The sequence below is a fragment of the Nothobranchius furzeri genome, chromosome 9 (genome assembly GCF_043380555.1).
Source record: "Nothobranchius furzeri strain GRZ-AD chromosome 9, NfurGRZ-RIMD1, whole genome shotgun sequence".
NCBI lineage: Eukaryota > Metazoa > Chordata > Actinopteri > Cyprinodontiformes > Nothobranchiidae > Nothobranchius > Nothobranchius furzeri.
The window spans coordinates 1,898,404-1,919,526 of NC_091749.1; the positions used below are offsets into that span (position 1 = coordinate 1,898,404).

General features: G+C 42.2%; 1 protein-coding gene across 2 annotated transcripts in view; it reads right to left on the reverse strand.

Annotated features, from left to right (window-relative positions):
- Window positions 1–21,123, reverse strand: part of stab1 (stabilin 1) — a 263,769-nt gene that overhangs the window by 120,133 nt on the left and 122,513 nt on the right. The window contains exons 32-34 of one of the 2 annotated variants that reach the window (XM_070554589.1): window positions 10,210–10,311; window positions 10,028–10,132; window positions 2,999–3,130 (exon numbers count right to left, since the gene is read on the reverse strand). In XM_070554589.1, coding sequence (XP_070410690.1) covers window positions 2,999–3,130; window positions 10,028–10,132; window positions 10,210–10,311 — 339 coding nt within the window. The remainder of the gene's footprint in view (window positions 1–2,998; window positions 3,131–10,027; window positions 10,133–10,209; window positions 10,312–21,123) is intronic. The other variant, XM_070554590.1, reaches the window with a different exon arrangement.

Genomic DNA, 21,123 nt, shown 5'->3' on the forward strand with positions numbered 1-21,123 from the left:
TACTTTTCAGAGCACCATGTGAGCACCTGTGTGTGTACACGCGCTTGTTTATGTAAGGTTTATCTATAGGAGCGTCCAATAGAGAGTGTGAGGGACCACAGATCCGCCCCCCAAAGATGCGCAGGAGACGGGGGGAGCTCCAAGTCCCAGAGATCCAGGCGCTGCCCCAGAACGCAGGAACCCCAAGGAGACTGCAACCAGGAAGGCCCCCGCCCCCCTCGAGAGGCACAGAGGATCGCCCCGGGGGGCCACAACCAGCAGCCGGCAGAGTCCCTGGAGACATCAGCGGCAAGCCCTCAGGCCTGCCCGCAGCCTCCCACCCCCTAGCCGGCCGAGCCCGGGACCCAGCGACCCGGGACCCAGGGGCGACCACCCCCGCCGGGGACCCAGCAGAGCCCAGGGACCCAGACCCCACCAGGCAGCCACCGGGATCTAACAGGCAGATGCCAAAATCTTAAACCCCCAGACCCGGTTGCCAAGAACACTCAGGCAGACCAAGGCACAAGCCCCCACACCAGGTGTGGCAGGGGGAGGGGGGACAGAGATCTATATCATCAAGAGAAGTTCCAGGAGAGGGGAGGACCCAAAGGCCCCACCTGACATATACAGTCATACACAAACACAGTCACACACTCCCTCCCTCATGCTCACACATGCACATACAACCCAAGACTTACAAAAATGCACGCCGGACACCCACTCATGCTCCCCATACACACCCTATTCACTCTGGTCCCGGTACTGCTGCACATGGGGTACAACCATCACCGGTAACCAGAGTTTGACCCTTTCTGCTGGGGTGCTGATGAGCAGGCTCCCCCGCCCAACGCTGAGCACAACAACCCACCACCCCAGACCCCAGCCAGACGGCCAGATCTCCCTCCTAGCCTCCAGCCCCAGGAAGCCTAGCAACAGCAGAGCTGCAATTCAGCTGCTTTTTAAAGGAGACCACTGAGTCCACTGATCTCAGGCTCAGGGGGAGAGAGGTCCAGAGTCTGGGGGCCACAGCAGCAGATGATCTGTCACCTTTGACCTTTAGCCTGGTGCTGCACAACCAGTAGGCTTTGATCACTGGACCTCAGGGACCTGCTGGGGGTGTAGGGACTAAGAAGATCACCAATGTAAGATGGTGCTTGTCCATGTAAGGCCCAATAGACCAGAACCAGGATCTTGAAATGAACCCTGAAGTTGACAAAAAAGCAGTTCAGTGTAGTTAAATTAGTCATGACGTGTGTGTGTGTGTGTGTGTGTGCGCGCGCACACACACACACATGAGCGTGTTGTGAACTGCTGTTGTGATTTTGCACTGATGTAGCCATCTTTACGCTGACAAAGATGTAACTAAGTGACTTTTACTTTGAGTACACTTTATTTACAATACTTTTTACTTGAGTAAAGATTTAGGCAAGTACTTTTACTTGTACTTGAGTAAAAAATTATCAAAGCATTGGTACTCGTAATTAAGTAGGAAATTTTAGTACTCTTTCCACCTCTCTGTTTAAGTGTATTAAAAGCCTAAAATTCTGTATAATTAATGAGCCTCAGACCCACGTGACCACAGAGCTAGCTCCATGGAAAGGCCTCAGTAGAGCCTCGGTCTGGCCTGGAAACTGCTCCGGGATTTTGAGTCTCTGTGTGTGTGTATTCTTGTTTGGATATTTTTAGTGCAATTGTTGGACAAAATGACTTGCTGTGGCATTAATTGCACTAATAGAGCGTCCAAGGAGTCTCCACTTCATTTATTTCGGTAAGTAAAATTATATTTATGTATTTTAGGTCACTGCCGAGCTGAGCTTAGATTTTAACATGTACTGTTTAACCATGAAATTTAAATGTAATAGGGTAAAACCCAGTGCATTTAACATGATGCTGCACTTTAGAAAATGGGTTGAAATATAACATGATGGTGGAGCTGGGTTCCGACTGTGGAGCTCTCGGGAGACCGATGTTTTCCACCCGTTTCTCCCCTCCCCGTAGCTCGGTGCATCTCTGTCTGATCGCGGCTTCTGTCTGCTGCGCGGCTGCTGGCTTGTGGAGCTCTGGGATGGAAACCTTTCCACCCGGTTCTCCCCAGCGGTCAGCCCGGCGTATCTCTGACTCAGAAGCTCTGGTGTTGTGCACAGTTAACTCCAGTTGTAACTAGGTTGCTACCTCCGTTAGCTTAGCTCCCACCTCCGCGTTAGCTTTGGGTTAGCTTTAGGTTAGCTTGTAGCTAGTTCGACCGGGTGTCGTCAGTTGATCCCAGCCTTACAGCCACACCCTCAGCTCCACCTCTCTTCCCTTTTGTGGAATTGTCTGGGCTTGACGGAACCTGTGACACGGTCAAAATGGCGGTGGTGGCCACCTCCCATTTAGCCTCAAAAACGTGTTATTGGATTCTATGGAAACCCATTGTCCAATATTTATATGTCAATGGTTCAGACATAAAGGTATCCATATGTGCTCTTGGCACCAGGATACCTTAGGCTCGATGATTGACTTTGTTGTTGTTCCATCTGAGCTGCGGCTGCATGTCTTGGACACTCGGGTGAAGAGAGGGGTGGAGCGGTCAACTGACCACTACCTGGTGATGAGTTTGCTCCGATGGTGGGGGAGGAAGCCGCTCAGACCAGGCAGGCCCAAACGTATCATGAGGGTCTGCTTGGAATGTCTGGCAGAGTCTTCTGTCAGAAGGAGCTTCAATTCCCAGCTCCAACAGATCTTCCAAAATGTTCCGGCGGAGGCGGGGGACATTGAGTCCGAATGGGCCCTGTTCCATGCCAAGAAAACTTGATACATGTCTACATTTTTCTGTGTTTATGCTGAAGCATGACTCCATTCTTCAACAATAACATTCATCAACAAGTACATTCATCTGGAGCTATTCAGACAGGTCAGTTTTATGATAAATACAACTTGAAGGCTAGAACTAAGGAACTCCATCTGATTTAATACTAAGTCTACCTCACCAGGTTCTGTTTCATCTGGGTCACATTACCGTGCAGCTTGTGGTTGTTACCTGGTTGATGTTAAGGTGGAACTGGACCTGGTAGTCGGAGCCCAGCAGAGTGCTCTTCAACAGGCCATCATGCAGGTGCTCAGGAAGAAGCAGTTCATTGGGAATCACGTGGTACAGAAACGAATCTGAGTCCTGAACACAAACAGCATGCCACATTTCCCATCAAGCCAAAATGGTCTCTTGCTGGTCTAAATTTCAGTCAAGCCTATGAAGTGAAAACTATTCATTCACTCCTACAGTGGGTATAGAAAATAATTCCCTTTGAAAAACTTCATTCTTTTTGCTTTACAGCCTTAAATGGAAGCACAAACCACAATGATTCCATGATGTGGTTCTTTTCCCAACACAGTAATAAAGATTTGTTTATACCTTCTTGCTGACAAGTTTCAGCCAACCCTACCCCTTCTTCAGATTATCGACGATATTGGTAGCGTGACTTCTGTCTCCTTTTATCTGCGGGCAGCAGAGGACAATGTCGCCCTTTGCTGCCTGTGCCCTCCTTGCCGAGGATCATATTCCATGAACGTCAAGTGTATACCCTCCTTTGTCCCTTTTCATTGTCTTTGGTCCATGTCTCCTTATGTCTTTGCAGGGGTGCCCAATCCTGGTCCTGGAGGGCTGGTATCCAGCAGTTTTTAGTCTTAACCCTGCTTCAACACACCTGAATTCAATCAGCGGGTGATTAGCAGGCTTCTGTAAAGCCTGATGAACTGCTTCACATGTGATTCAACCACTGAATCAAGTGTGTTGGAGCAGAGAAACTACAAAACCTGCTGGATACCGACCCTCCAGGACCAGGACTGGGCACCCCTTGTCTATTTCTTCTGTGATCCATCTTTTATATTTCTGTTGTTCGATGTTTGTGATCCATGTTTATTCCCAGTTTGTTATATGGTTTTCCCTTGTGCAGTGGTCCGTTACGGCTGAGTACTTTATAGTACTTTCTGCTTCTTGCTTTGCTGCTTTTGTGTCTTCGGCTTGTTTCTTTCTCACACTTTTTTTTTTCTATGTTCTGTTGCTCATGTGTTGAGTTGGCGTCCGGTTTCTCCTATGTATGTTTTCTTGCCTGGGATTTCGTGTATGACCTCACATTTTTGTCCTGCTGATATCTTGTCTTTTGGATATACTAGTCTGTTTCTGACCGTGTTGAAGGGTTTTGTTGGTGTGCTTGTTATATTTTCTTATTGCTGTTTTTATTTTTTATTAACTTTGTATGGAAGTGTTATCACTGGTTTCACTTCTTGTTTCTCTGGTTTTTTAGGTGTTTTACCTTATGAACCCTCATGGCCTCTGAGGGTTCATAAGGTAAGCCTTTGGAACAGGCTGCCAGAGGAAAATGGTCATGTAGAGCAGGCTCAGGACCCATCTTTTTAGCTTAGCTTTTACTTAGCATGTTTTAATTGATTGCACTTTATCACAGTTTTTTCCACATCTTTATTATTATATTTAATATATTGTTATTTATTATTAATGTACTTACCTATACTATTTGGGAGGGATTATCGTATGACTGCAACTAATGTTATTAAATTTGTGTGGGAGGGGCAGAAGTGAGGATTATGTAGGGTTATTTTAATCTGTAAAGCACTTTGAGCTGAGTCCTCTGTAGGAAAAGTGTTTTATAGATAAAGTTTGACAGATTTATTGGTTGGATCTGCTTTTCTTTTTGTTCTTACTTGTTGATTCCCTTTGTTTATTGCCCGTGTTGGGTATTTGCAGGTCTTTCAAGCGTTTTAACGTCCATAATACATATTGGTCTGTGTGTGTTGGTTTCCTGTGTTAATGTTCAGGGTCCCATCTCTGTCTGGTTATTTTCATGTAAATAATGGAGATAAACCCAGATGGAAGAGATGCCACTAACATTGGCGACACTGTGAAGAATGCTACAGAGTTAGCCAAACCTTTCCAGCAAAACAGTAAAAAGTTCAGAAGACAACCAAATAATGCAATTTAGATAACCAACACAAACTTAATTTAACAAAGATGTTCAAAGAAAAAACCCCAAAAACCAAATTGAGATTTTACCAGCTTTACTTATCAAATGCAACTTAAAATGATCAAAATTACAGTTCCGAATATATTTTCACAAACATAAAACAGGAATTACTGAACCAAATGGGTTTGAAGGAAGGCAGCTGGACTTCTTTGGTTTCTTGAAGATGTTTCACTTCTCATTCAATTCAATTCAATTCAAAAATACTTTATTAATCCCAGAGGGAAATTGATTGCTGTAGTAGCTCAGAATAATAATAATAATCAAGTCATCAAAGAGGTGTTGTATATTACAATGGCTGTTGGCAGGAAGGATCTCCAGTAGTGGTCAGTGTTGCAGCCAAACTGAAGAAGCCTCTGACTGAAGACACTCTTCTGTTGTCGGACAGTCTTGTGAAGAGAATGCTCAGGGTTGTCCATCATGTTCTTGATTCTCTGGAGAATCCTTCTTTGCATGAACTCCTCCAGCGGTTCCACAGTCGTCCCCAGAACAGAACCAGCCATTTTTATTAGGCTGTTGAGCCTTTTCAGGTCCCTGCTTCTGATGCTGCTACCCCAACAGACGATGGCTGAAGAGATTACACTCTCAACAACAGACTTGTAGAAGATCTGCAGCATCTTGCTACAGACATTGAAGGACCTAAGCGTCCTCAAGAAGTGCAGTCTGCTGTGTCCCTTCTTGTAAACGGCTTCGCTGTTCTTTCTCCAGTCCAGTCTGTTGTCCAGGTGAACTCCAAGGTATTTGTATTCCTCAACCACCTCCACTTCTTCTCCCATGATGGAAACAGTGTTCGACTCCACTCTTTCTTCTGAAGTCTAAAATCATCTCCTTTGTTTTGTTCACGTTCAAGGTCAGATGATTGTTTCCACACCATGCCACAAAGTGCTCCACCAGCTCTCTGTACTCAGCTTCCTGTCCATCTCTGATACACCCGACAACTGCAGAGTCATCTGAGTGTTTCTGTAGATGACAGGTCTCTGATTTGTACTGGAAGTCTGAGGTGTACATGGTGAAAAGGAATGGTGAGAGTACAGACCCCTGTGGTGCTCCAATGTTAATGATCACCTGGTTTGATGTGCAGTTCTTCAGCCTCACAAACTGTGGTCTGTTTGTCAGGTAGTCTTTAATCCAGGCGATAGTTGAGGCCCCCACCTGTGTCTTCTGGAGTTTCTGGCAAAGTACATCAGGCTGGATTGTGTTAAATGCACTGGAGACATCAAAGAACATGACCCTCACAGTGCTGCCTGCTTTGTCCAGATGACAGTGGATTGGTTGAAGCAGCTGGATGATGGCATCTTCAACTCCAACTCCATGGCGATAAGCAAACTGCAGCGGGTCCTGGTATGTTCTAGTTTGCTTATTCAGGTGGACCAACAGGAGTCTCTCCAGGACCTTCATGATGTGGGATGTCAGGGCAACCGGTCTGTTGTCGTCATTGACTGATGGGCGAGTTTTCTTTGGAACTGGAACAAGGCAGGATGTCTTCCACAGGACTGGAACCTTCTCCTGGGCCAGGCTGAGGTTGAAGAGGTGCTGCAGAATCCCACAGAGCTGCTCTGCACAGGCCTTCAGTACTCTGGGGCTGACACCATCTGGACCTGCAGCCTTGTTCCTGTTCAGTCTCTCCAGCTGCCTCTTCACCTGACTTCTAGAGACAGATAGGTGGGGGTGGTGGTGGTGGTGGGTGGGGGGGGGGGGGGGGGGGGTAAATGGGGCAGCAGCATCTCCTGACTTGGTTGAAGATGGATTTATAGAACCAGAAGAGTCCATGACTGTGTTAGAGGACAAAAGAGCTGGCGTGTGACAGGAAAATGTTGGATCAGAGGAGGATGGGATGTCTGATTGGCTGGGGACAGGCGAGAAGGATGCCGGGTTTGTTCCTGAACTGAACCTATTGAAGAACTTGTTCGGTTCATTGGCTGTATCCAGGCTGCCATCTGTGCAATCCTTCCTCTGCTTGAAGCCTGTGATCTACTTCATCCCTGACCAGACATCTCTGATATTGTTCCTCTGTAGGTTGTTCTCCAGCTTCTTCCTGTATGCCTCCTTGCTGTCTCTGATCTTGATCTTCAGTTGCTTCTGTATACTCCTCAATAATTCCCTGTCTCCCGCTTTGAAGGCACTTTTTTTTCTCATTAAGCAGATTCTTCTGTTCACTGGAGATCCAGGGTTTGTTATTAACAAAGCATCTCACCGTTCTGGTGGGTATGATATTGTCTACACAGAAGTTTATATAGTCAGTGACACATCCAGTCATGGCATTGATGTCCTCTTCATATCCTTGGCAGAGAGTCATCCAATCTGTGGTCTCAAAACAACTCTGCAGGGCTTCTTCAGCGTCCTGTGACCATTTTCTCACAGTTCTTCTTGTTACAGGTTGCCTCTGAACAAGTGGTTTGTATTCTGAGCAGAGAAAAAAAAAGATTGTGGTCTGATTGTCCTAGAGGAGGTTTTGTTTTGGACATGTATGCATTCTTTACATTTGCATAACACAGATCCAATGTCTTGTTTTCTCTGGTGGAGCAGCTGACAAACTGTTGAAATGTTGGAAGTGTAGCAGAGAGCGAGGCATGATTAAAATCACCAGATATAGCCACAAATGCATTGGGGTGCTGGGTTTGTAGCTTAGCGACAACGGAACTGATGGCATCACAGGCATTTTCAGCAATGGCTGAAGGTGGAATATAAATGGTTGCCAAGACAACACTGGTGAAGTCTCTTGGCAAATAACATGGGCGACAACTTACTGCCAAGAGTTCAACATCTGGGCTGCAGAGACGACATTTCACAGAAACATGACCTGGATGGCACCATCTGTCGTTGACAAGCACTGCCACTCCACCTCCTTTTCTTTTCCTGCTCCTCTTCAGATCTCTGTCTGTTCGTACAGTCAGGAATCCTGGCAGAGAGATGCTGGAATCGGGGATATGGTCCTGCAGCCACGTCTCACTGAAACACATAACACTGCACTGCCGATACTCTGGCTGAGTCCTTGATAGGGCTTGTAGTTCACCATCTTGTTGGCCAGTGATCTCACATTGCCCATTATGATCGATGGAAGAGATGGTTTGAATTTCCTCTTTCTATGTCTCCGTGTTGCTCCCGCTCTGCACCCTTGTTTCTTGCGTTTTAGCTCATTTGGGATTTGTGGCTTCAGTTGAGGTATTATTTCAGCCTTCCCAATGTTAATCAGCTGCTCCCGATTGTAAACCAGCTTGTTGTCATGGTTACGCATCATAACAAATGCTCAAAAAGTGAAAAAATAGCAGTAAAAATCCTCCAGGCTTCACAGCACCAGAAACAGAAAAGTAAAATGTCCACAAAAAAAAATACCGTTCCTCCCGAGAAACCAGAAGAAAAAATGTCCAAGAAAGGCAAAACTTACATATAGTCAACAGAGCTACTCCAACATGCAGCCACCCAGAGCAGCGCAGTTCTGGAATCTGAGGAGCTTTGTCAATTCTGCCTGCAGTATGGGAGAGGCAAGCTTATAAGCAGTAGCTGTCTGTTGTTGTTTAACTAGTGGAAACTACAAATGAATAATCCTCCTTTCTACCCTCTGATGAGCTGTTAGTTTCTATTGTATGGGAATTGTTGTGTTGCTTATGGCACTTCCACACTAGCATCGGCTCCACTCCACCTGGACCAAGTTGAGAGTGTTCTTTTTTAAGTAGCCTTGGATTTTCTTGCTCACAACCAGATGCCTTTTCAGCCCTCTTCTCGAGGAGGTCTGCTTGGAGCTGAACAGGTCCAACATGCCCACTCCTGACTGATTGGCCAGCTCAAAATCATGCCTACCATTAGGAGGAGCCTCCAACTGGCAGATAGTATCAGCCCGCAGGGGATTCCTGCATGCATGATTTATTATCATTCTGGATGCTGGGGACATGGATGTCATTTTGGGGGGGGGGGGGGGGGGGGGGGGACGGGGGGGTACATGCCCCCCCCCCCCCCACACACACACTTTTTCCAAGTCAAGTTTCGACCCCTGCACTTTTTACCATTCAAAAACAACATTACGCTATATTAAATTGACACTGGTTGAGCTCTAGGACCAAGCAGAAAACAACCGTTTGTGCTGAAGCCTGTTTCCCATCAGAACATACTGTAAAGAATGAGATTCAAAGCCCACCCCTATTTAAAGTGGGTTTTTCACGTTTGACATATGTAACGGTGTAAATAGTAAACATTATTTTGTTGTTAAATTCCCGTTAAACGTGGGACTGCAACTGTAAGTTCTGTTTTCTTTTGGACATTTTAGTTGTATATGCTCTTGTTGTGAAAATCCACAGCGGAAGTTGGGTTGTTTTTAGTGCCGTGTGCTTTGGTGCAATTGGTCAGTAGCAACAGAGCTTTTGCTGTGTCTGGGTGGAGAACTGTTTGCTGGAAACTCATGGTTGTGTTTGCAGGACCAGAGATGAGAACAGAGACAGTTACACATAGATAGCTTCTTTTACTCCTCTCTCAAACCATCTATCTTCTCTGTCCAGAATGTGGACTTGGTCATCCTCAAAGGTCCCTTTTCCTTCAGGTGAAGGTGAACTTCAGAGTCCTGACCTGAAGAGGTGGCTCTCCTGTGTTGTGCCATGCTCTTTTTTAATTGTTGTTTAGTTTCCCCGATGTAAACATCTGGACAGTCCTCACTACACTGGACTGCATAATATAATAGAATAGACTTTATTGATCCTACAGTGGGGAAATTCACTTGTTACAGCAGCACCAACACTTAAGAGAATAATTTGAAAAATAATAACAAAGGTACATGCTTATACACGTAGGCAGTAATCTATTATTGTAACCTTCGACCTCTAAAAACCACAAATAAAAAATAAATAAATGAAATAAATAAATACACAACGCCACAAAGCTTCTGTTTGGGTGTTTTGTCTTTTGGACAGACCCGTTTCTGTCTCTCCCATATTCCAGTCAGAATTGACAAAACATCTTTGTGACATCATATTATGTAGCCATGCACAACACAGGTTACTTTGGTACATGGATGTTGTTGTGACTGAAACCATCGGTTAAAGCCCTACCAAAACTGATGAGTTTGTCCTGCTGAGATGGTGCCTGACGGCCTCATCAGTTGGCAGAAGGAGAGTAAAATCCAAACCCTTCAGCCGGTCTGACAGGTTGTACATCTGTCATCACAACAAAAAAAACACTGTATATTAAAATGAATCTTAACTTGATACAAACACTAAGAAACGTGTCCTACCAGAGCATATCGCTGGATCAGACTGAAGTTGGAGGATGAATTCAGGAAAGCCATCAAGGTTGGAGGGTCAGGAGGGAGATCTGAACAGGATGGCACCATAATCTGACCAAAAAATATTTTATGTGAAGCCCATGGACCAGGCCAGATGGTTTGATGAAAGTAGTTAAAATACAGTTTAAAAAATCAGATCTGGTTGAAGGGAATCTTTAATTAAATAGAAAAAATACCACAAAACCAACATATACACAACATGTGTCATGGAAAATGGTGGGTGTTGTTGTAGGACCGAAAAGCAGTAAATACAGGAGGCAGCTCCTTAATGAATAAATAAGAAGGACACAAGAAACACAGGGAGAAAGGAACCAACAGAGAACTAGATCAATTGGATTTCTTGCAGAAATGCTGTTTGAATGCTGGATAGCTGAAACTGTAAGCTGAATCTGCTTAATAGCCGAACTGAAGCTGAAAGTAAGCAAAACTGTCAAAATGAGTTGAATGTTTTGAAAGGTTTAGAAGCAAAAAGCACCAAAAAGTGAATAAAGCACAAAAAGTAAGTGAAGAATGGAGAAAAAAAATGTTAAACAGCAGAAAACTGAAATCTGTGAACATCTGGACAGCAAAAATGTCTAAACACATGCTATTTGAGTAGGACTAGTTTAACTGTTTAATTTTTACATTTAGCTGAACTGTGAGATTAGCATCATGTGCTGAATTCAGAAACTGATTGCTGAAGCTGCTGAACAGCTGAAGTGAAGCTGAAACTAAGCTAAAATGTCAAAACGAGCTGAGTGTATCTACAGATTTAGAAGTAAAAATATCCAAAACGTGTAATAAAGCTCAAAATGTAGGTGAACAATGGAGAAAAAAATGCTAAACAACAGAAAACTGACATCTTTGAACATTGTTTAAAATAGTGATGACCAATTTCACATGACTCTGGTTCTACGTTAAAGTATGGTGATACAGCGGTGTCTTAAAATTCAAAAATGTTGTTGCTAAGCATGTTGCCATGGTGACGAAGAACACAATTACAAGTTCATGCAAGACTCCTGAAACCAAGCCCGTTGATTTGATGTATCATATGTGTGAGTGCATATTTCCATTTGGCCACGAGATGATTGAAACCTCTCAGCCAATCAGATAGCATTGATGGAGGGGGCATCCCGCATTCTGTCTGTTGTTAAAATCTCCACTATGCTGCTAGTTTTAAGTGTGGAGAGCTTAGAAAGATCAGCAACAGCAGTGTGTTATTGGCTCAGGATTACGCTTTTTACATTCATTTCGATGAGACTTGTTTGGAGTAATCCTTATGCACTTGTGTTGCCATAGTAACAGATGACAGGAATCTGCCTCAATATGGTGATGTTCAATGTCCCATGACCTTAAGTAATGTTTGCATTTTAAAGTATGTTGATACAGCAGTGTCTAAAATTTACAACAAGTAGTCATTAAGCCTGTTGCCATGGTAACTGATAACACATTTAAAACGTAATACAAGAATCTGGAGACCAAGCCGGTCGATTTGATGTATCATATGTGTGGGTGCTCAGCAGTATTGCCAGTTACCTTGAAATAGTAATCTGATTACTGACTACTGATTACTCCTTCCAAAAGTAACTTGGTTACTTTACTAATTCATTCATTTGAAAAGTAACTAAGTTAGATTATGAGTTACTTTATTAGTTACTTTCAGCATCTACCAAAACCACTCTCCACTGCCTCAACATGAAAGCTGCAACTGGTTTTGCCAACACTCTTTTTATTGCAAATGCTTTTTAACAGTAATGTCGTCAACGTATCTTCTTACATTTTAAGTTGAACTTAAAACCTATTGCCTGACATAATGCCTGTTTGTATAAAAATAAAATAAAAACAGTCTTTCTTGACCTCACTTAAAATAAATAGTATTCATAAAAAATAAAATACACAGAGCCAGCTCAGAGTGCACAATGAACCTTAATATTTTCATCTTTAGCGGATACAAACTCTAAATAGTGACTATATATCCAGCTAGAAAACGCACCTCTCACTCCTCCCGCCATTCAATTCAATTCAAGTTTATTTATAAAGCGCCAAATCACGACAAGAGTCTTCTCAAGGCACTTCACATAATAAACATTCCAGTTACGGTCAGTTCATTAAGCCAATCAGAAATAATGTTTCCTATATAAGAAACCCAGCAAATTGCATCAAGTCACTGACTAGTGTCAGTGTCTATACAGCAATCCTCATACTAAGCAAGCATGCAGCGACAGTGGAGAGGAAAACTCCCTTTTAACAGGAAGAAACCTCCAGAGAATCCTGGCTCAGTATAAGCAGCCATCCTCCACGACTCACTGGGGATCGAGAAGACAGAGCAGACACACACACACACACGCACGCATGCACACACGCACACACACACACACACACAAAGACAAGTAATGTGTCTATAGTTATATTGTGATGTCTTAGTAAATATTCTATTTGGTGAGAGATAAACTTTATTGTATTTATCCTAGTGAATCTATTATTAAACAGATAAACTAGTAGTAGCACATCCAACGTCAAGGAAAGCAAAAAGTTATTATCAGGAGAGGGAGAATGTATTAGTGGTTAGCAGCAGTGTGCTAGACGATGGCCCCCTCCATGAGGCCACCACAGCTCAGCAGAACATAATTGTAGCTTCTTCTGGGGAGAAAAACACTTAGAGAGAAAATAAAGTTAACAGCTGAAATAGCAGAAAATAATACAGTTAAAGAGCAGACTGTAGAAGAAGGTAGTAGAGTGTGAAAAGTGATCAGTGTGTCCTCCAGCAGTCTAAGCCTATAGCAGCATAACTACAGAGATAACTCTGGATAATCTATCCTATTTAGATGTAGGCATGTTGGAGGCAGGGCAAGGGAGAACCGTCTTTACCGACTGTACACTCCACCTCCCTCTACTCCCCCACTTGTCCAGATCTAGGCTAACATCAGATTTTAACCATAGGCCCTATCAAATAAAAATGTTTTAAGCCTTTTCTTAAAAGTAGACAAGGTGTCTGCCTCACGGACTAAAGCTGGGAGCTGGTTCCACAGGAGAGGAGCCTGATAACTAAAAGATCTGCCTCCCATCCTAAGTTTAGATATTCTGGGAACCACCAGTAGACCTGCAGTCTGAGAGCGAAGTGCTCTGTTAGGAACGTATGGAACAATCAGATCACTGATGTATGATGGAGCTTGATTATTAAGAGCTTTATATGTGAGAAGAAGGATCTTAAAATCTATTCTGAATTTAACAGGTAGCCAATGTAGGGAAGCTAATACAGGAGAGATATGATCTCTCTTTTTAATTCTCATCAGAACTCTAGCTGCAGCATTTTGGACAAGCTGAAGACTTTTAACTACATTCTGTGGACTTCCTGAGAGTAATGGATTACAGTAATCCAGTCTTGATGTAATAAATGCATGAACTAGTTTTTCAGCATCACTCCTGGAAAGGATGCTTCTAATCTTAGCAATATTCTGAAGGTGGAAAAAGGAAATCCTACAAACCTGTTTAACCTGGGATTTGAATTACATGTCCTGGTCGTTCCTTACTTTGTTCTAGGAGACTAATGTAATGCCATTCAGGTCAGGCGATTGACTAAGCAATTTCCTTTTCTGGATTTCTGGTCCAAAGATGAGAACTTCCGTCTTGTCTTGATTTAAAAGCAAAAAGTTCATGCTGTAGTACAAGGGGTCGGCAACCTTTTCCCATCAAAGAGCCATTATTACCCGTTTCCCACAGTAAAGAAAACACTGGGAGCCACAGCAGCCATGGCGTTGTGGGCGGGGCCTACCCTCAGACAGCCGAGAGCTGCTCTAACTGATCACAACAGGTGACAGCAACCAACACCAGTCGCTCATGTACCTTAAAGTTACCTTTCAACAGAAGATTATTAAAACAGTTTGTATAAAATTGACCCAGAACTTGTAGCCCGTCTGTGTCGACAGTACTTAGATATTTTTAGTGGTTTTAATGCTGAGCAGGTGACTCTTTTTGACGCGTCACATCCGTCTCCTTTTAAAACACGTTTAAACTGTTCAGAATACAAATCCAGGCTCTGTCTCCTTGGATTGTTGTAGTTCAACTTTGTGCTGAACTAAACTTTACAATAAACATTGTTGAAAAGGATCCGATAAATTTGTTTTTGCCTCATTTACAGAGATGGAGATAACGGCGCAGTGCGCGTGGCTCTGGTGGTAACCAAGCTTAATGTTCCTGTTTGCAACAGTCTTCACAAGAAGGCAAAATAGTTACATGACAGATTTGATCCTTTATTTTGACGGAGAAACCTCAAGGCTGCAGATGCGCTGATATTTTTATCGTTACGCACATCGCGGAGGTAGCTACATCAATTAAGAAAAGATTCCCATCAGAACGTCTGAGCTGGACACCGAGCTCCGCGCAGCTCGCTGTCAGCACACACACGAGGTGCTGACAGCGAGCTGAAGATGTGTAGATCGGGGGCTTGGAGAGTGTCAGAGAACCAGAACCAGAGCCGTGCGGCGAGGTTCCTCTCACTGAAGCGAGTGCTTCCCAAACCTTGTCCCTCAGCGAGACTCGTCACTTAGAAAATGTTCCCTGGTTATGAAACTTTGGCTGAATAGCGCTTGTTCCTGTTTCCAACGTGGCGACGCGTCCATGAGCCGTCTGAGGAAGAGTCCAGAATCTCACATCCTCTTCAGCTCAGACAGCTCCTATAGAGACGTCTGATTATGCACACGCAGGTGACCTGTCAGGACCTGGACCTGTTCAGGTTCACGCAGAACATCTTTACATTTAGAATTGGCATACAGATAAAAATGAATGCAGTAAAATAAAATATATTTTAATTAAATATTCATTAATTATTTTACAAGCGGAGATCTGCATCAGATGGATGAAAGAGTCGCACGCGACTCCAGAGTGCATTATGGGTAGCCAGCTTTCCAGTGTTATGTTCTTTATTGTGCGTTTTGTCGGGGTTGTATTGCAGGGTTGTGTTTGATGTTTTTAGTCATTCATTCAGTAACACGACTGTGCTTTTTTTGTTGGTTTCAACTTTGCACCACGACTGAGAGTTATATTCCAACAAATGGCATCGTGGTGCCGTTCTATTGTTTGGTGAAGCAATACACTGCTTCCCTCGTGCAAGGAAAGTGCGCGTTGATTGGTCAAATTGATTATGCAAAGCTGACATTGGCTCCTGCTCCGCCATGATTTACTTCCTTCACTCAGGATTTCCTTAAGCAGAAATAATTCAGAGTAAAGGATGAAATAACGTAATATGGCTGACAAGTAACTTTAACTTGATTACTAGTGTGGAAATAGTAACGCGATAGATTAGTCGTTACCAAGAAATTACGTTATATTAGAGTAACGCGTTACTGGCATCACTGGTGTCCAGTCCTGTTTCGGCAGAAGATGGTTGAACACTCTCAGCCAATCAGAGAGCAGCACTGTTTTCCTGCCCTTTTCTTTAATGTTGGAGTCCTGACGCTGTACTGAAATATGTGAGGAAAGCTGCAGAGAGAGAGATAGGACAAGCTATCTTAAACATAATTACACCCCCCACCCCCACACGCACCCCCACACACACACACACACATACAAACGACACACACACACAGAGATAAGCAGACAAACAGACAGACTTAGATCCTTTGATCTCTTAATTGCTTACATTAACAGATAACGAGCGAGCGGCAGGTGGTCACACTTGTCTTCTCCATCAGATTTCAGCTTTTAGCCCTGAAAGAACCATTTAACTTGTACCGCTCCGATTAGAAAAATTCAACACGCCTTTGTGGCAGAAGGCTTTGGTGGTCATCTGCCTGAAGTTTTGTGTGCCTACCATGAATCTTCTAGAACAGTGGCTCCTAACCTGGGGGTCCCGACCCCCACAAGGGGGCGCCAAAGCCTCTCAGCGGGTCGCCAGGACCTCTCCACTTTAAGGGGTTAAAACTTCATTTATTACTTGTTTATAGCCTACATTTTGCTCACTTTTTTTTCATGAGTGAAAAGTTTACTGATATTAAGACAGGAAATAATTAGTACAGAAAGAGTAACACACTTTTGAGAACAGTTTGCTCAGCTCACTGTTTTATTTTCAAGTGTCAAAAGTTCATTAAAAATAGGACTGGTTGATTAATCACAGCCTTTACAGTAAATAATCTACTATAAACAGTAATGTACACATTTAAGTACATTTTGCTCAGTGTATTTTTTATGTGTCAAACGTTTATTTAAAGGAATGATTGATTTATCGGTGTTTGTCAAGCACATTACGCTCTGTTTGGTTTTGTTAATGACTTTGTTGTGTACTGGAGCCTACTATTACTGTTATCTATTGAATCAAAGCATATTAAAATGTGCTTGAACCATTTTATCATTTCTTAATAATGTTTGTACTGGAAGAGAGAATGGGAGGGGGTCGTCAAACATTTTACTGGTAAAAAACGGGGTCCCTTGGGAAAAGGTTGGAACCACTGTTCCAGAAGATATGAGGAGAACATTTCAGCTGTTTGTGAGCCACACAAGCCTTCTCTAAAATGGAGGAAAGCTGGCACAGTTCTCCTTCTGATGGTTGTAACACCAAAGCCGTAAAACTTACAGCAAACCTGAAGACATCACTTTGAAGCTGACAAAACAACCTACTGAATTTGAGAAAAGCATTAGTGTACTACAAAAGCTGTGGTCGGTGTAAATTTTTGTTTCAAGATTTCATAAATCATGCAGTTAACAGTGCTCAGCTGCTCAGATGTCATTTCAGACCTCTGACACGTCTCATCTCCGTTCAAACACTGCTGCACCGATTGGAAAAATTCAAAAAGCGTGAGCGGCAGAAGTCTTTGGTTGTCATCTGTGTGAAGTGTTGTGTGCCTACCTTGAATTGTCTAGAAGCTATGACGAGAAATTTTTAGCTGTCTGAAGTTGATCAGCAGAGAAAGTCTCTGTTTCTGTGTTTCAATGAGAGAAAATCAGGGTCTCTCCTCTTTTTGAGGCTAGTAACAGAAAAACCGTAACACCTACAGAAAAACCGAAGACATCACTTCGAAGCAGACAAAAAAACCTACTGGTTTCGAGAAAATCCCTAATGGACTACAAGATATGTGGTCATATGAGACAACTCTCTCTGTTAAAAAATCTGTAAAGAATCTTGGCCTTAACTCCAGGTCACAGGACTTTGTCTGTGTGGGAGACAGAAACATAATCTCAAACATTCTCTAACAAATGAACACGACGACCAAAGAGTTTGGAGTAGCTTCACAAATTATACCTCAAAACGGAGGTACATCCATCAGCTCTGATCCGGTGCAAGTCTTATTTTGATTGGACCTACGGTTCTCTCAGGAGAGTGCCTGAAGTGGAACAGAAATGGGTCAGCTCCCCTATACTTTCCCATTGTAGGAGGAGGAGACATTTCTGAACGTTTCTAAAACGTACCTAAAACGTAAACGGTGATTGTAGACAAACCGTAGAAGATTTTAACAAGCGGAGTCATGCGGAAATAGCTGAAAGTCTTGTGAGTGCTTTAATGCTCGAATGAAGTCTGTAGATTAAAGTAGGCCCAACTTATTCAAGTTCAAATAGCTGAAAGGATTTTGTGAAAAAATCAAGAGGATTTGAAGGATTTCTCATGTATTCCAATGGGACCAAAAATCGAAGAAAAAGCTGAACATCTCAAAAAGTAAAAAATATTTTAATACCAAAAGTCATAGCCTGCATAAACTGAACGAGCTGAACGTTTTGATACCAAAATAGTGTAAATATCTGAAGAGTTGTGGAAGTAGGTAAATGCCAAAAATGTATGGAAGCAGAACAGTGAGCTGAAATGGCTAAATGAGGTGAATTTATTTAAAGATTTAGGGAGCAAAATGACTGTGATTAAAACGGCTTAATGCGGTAGGTAAAGGATGGAGAGAAAAAACTACTTTAGCAGAAAACAGAAATATGTGAACATATTTTAAAAGAAGTGGACAGCTAAAAAGTTGAAAAGCATTGCATTGAATCACTTAATTTAATTAATTTGTTTGCTCGAAATTAGTGAAATGAGCCAAGTTGTTCCAAATAGCTTAAAATATTTAATGTATTGAAACGCGCAAACAGAGTTTAAGAAGTAAAATGCAAATGTAGTAAAGCTAAAGTAATTTAAAAATTTGGTGGAAAAAAATTGCAGAAAGTGATTGTGAGAGGGCAAAGCTAAAGGGATGTGAAATCCTGAGCATGTACATGTTTTCAGTACAGCTGTGTGATGACACGCAGCAATTTTGGTACACTTTGAGCTTGTTTGTAGAAGTAATGAAAGTTTAATTGAATCCGGGGGGCGCTGTTCTAGATTCAGCAGAAACCCCATTGATCACATTTTTGGTACAGAAATATCAATTGTGGTCAGTTTGGCGTGAAGGGAACGATGCATGTGCTATTCAGGGCGAAATGTCTGTAAGGGAGCGGAGCTAAAGTGAAATCAGCAAGTGGCCACATGAATATTCTCTGCAGGAGTTATTCCTGTTTAAATTGTATGTAGGGGGCGCTAAAACAGTACATGTGGGTTGAATCATTAATTGAGATGAATCAACTTATGTTTAGCTTGCAAAGTATGATTTCAGATACATTTCCGAAGTGAAAAATGTTTTAGGCCAAGACGGGTATAGAACCCAGGTCTCACCCTTTTGGCAACATCTTGTTTCACCACTGGACTACCAGGAATGTTCAGTCCCTCAGGTGTTTCCTTCTTTGTAAAGGGGTTTTTAAAACTCAGCTGCATCAGCTGAAATGACAAAATGTACTCTTCTAACTAAAACCACATATTATTTGCTCACTATTTGGAGGAGAACAGAGACTGGAAAGACAGCTCTTTGTCAGAGTTTCAGTCAGACAGTGTGCAGCTCAAAATACATTGAAGTCAGTGAGACTGGAAAGGACTTGTCCGCTCGTTAGCAAAACAACCGTAATATTTACAGCAAAAAAATAAAAATAAAAAAGACTGCCTGGAAGCTGACAAAAATCACTAGTGTTTTATATAAAGTCATGTCTGCAATGTAAAAGATGTGATTGTAGCAGCCACTTGAACACGTTTCAGTGAGTTAAGGTGCAGCTGTGTGTCACCCCTTCTGCTGCACACTGAGCCAAGATCTCCCTCAGAGCTGAAATCTAAAGCTTAAAAAGCCTTCTATAGGTCACAATCATTTGAACAGATACATAGATTATAGCTCAAAACGTAGGTATATCTGTCCGCTATCCTGGGACGTAATTTTGGGGGGGGACGGGTGGGACATGTCCCCCCCACTTTTTCAAAAGGCAGTTTCGGTCCCCTTCACTTTTTTCCGTCCAAAAACAATGTTACGCTCCATTAAATGGATTTGGTTGAGCACTAGGACCGAAACGGAAACCGGTTTCCTATTAGACCCGCCCAAAAGCTAATCTATTGGCTCTGCTGATACTTGCTAACGTATTATTGGCTGTTGCTGCTGTCACTCCAAGTTGTAAACAGAACGTGCTCACGTTGTTTTGCTAGTTTGGAGCCGCTAGGGAACACCGGTACTGAGTCACATCGTCAACTAGACGCTGTGTAATATCAGAGCTCAGCTCAGCTTCCATTATATAACATTTGAATAAGTGTTCATTTGTGAGTCTTTGGTAGTTATGCACAGCCAGGCGGCAGCATGTCAACAAACGAAAGTGGATATAAGAGACTTCTTTCAAAGTCAAAACGTAAGTTGGAACATGTGACACCGCTGCATTAAGCTCAGACTCACCTCCTCCTTCACAAACATACTCAAAACTAACTTTTACAAACTCATCTCCTCCACATAACTGACTCCTCAGACACAATTTATTCGTATTATTATAATTATTATTATTTATTATTATTATTACTATTATCATCATGATTATTATTACTAGTAGTAGTAGTAGTAGAAGTGTAACTTCAAAACTTTTATCATTTAACTTTATTGTAAACTTATCTATTGCAATGTATATGTTCACATTAAAAAGCTCTGAAAAATGAACAGTATCATCATCGTCAACAGATTTTTTTAAGCTTAATGTCAAAGATGTACACTTTTCATTAGATTTATCTTACTTTTTCCATTTTTTTTTGTGTATTGAAATGCAACAACTGTTTAAACACTTTTAAGGGAAAAAACATATTTAATATGTTTTTATACACTCAAATTGGTAATGAATAATTTACACATTATATTAATAATAATTGTGAATCATACTAGAACCATCCTGTAAATATTTCTGTTTGTTCCATTCCAAAATCTCCCACTGTTTATAGTTCATGCATCTTTTTTTCAGGTGAGTGACAGAGATGCAGGAGGAGAGACCGGTGAAGGTACAGCAGGAGAGGCTGTAGGAGATGGAGGACGAGAGCCTGGAGGAGATGGAGCAGAGGCTGGAGGCTCACAGGTGAGGTTGAAATAATGAAGATACGATAGACATAAAATTGATCATTGTGACAAATGTTAGGGTGATGATCATGTGTAAAACATTAGTTCAGCATGTCCAACACAGCAAATGAACAAACGGCCAGATCTCAGGAGGGACCGTTTATGTATAAATACTTTTTATACTTTTGACTAGGCCTGGGAAAGTAACAAATTTTGCTGGACGATATTTTGTCCAACAAATTGTTGATGATAAACGATATCATTGTCAACATTATCTAGACCAAAATAACCACTAATATAATGTTAATATATCATAATAATGCAAGTACACCCTTTAAAATGCAACAAATAAACCTTCATTTAACATTGAAATGTCCAGAACCAGAACTTCTAAATGAATAAAAATAACAAACAAAAATTAAATAAAAAAAAGAATCTCACTCCCTGTTAGAAAATGTTGCACCAAAAACAATAAAAAAAGACCCAAAACAATAAATACAATGGCCTATCCATTGTCAACAGCCAAAAC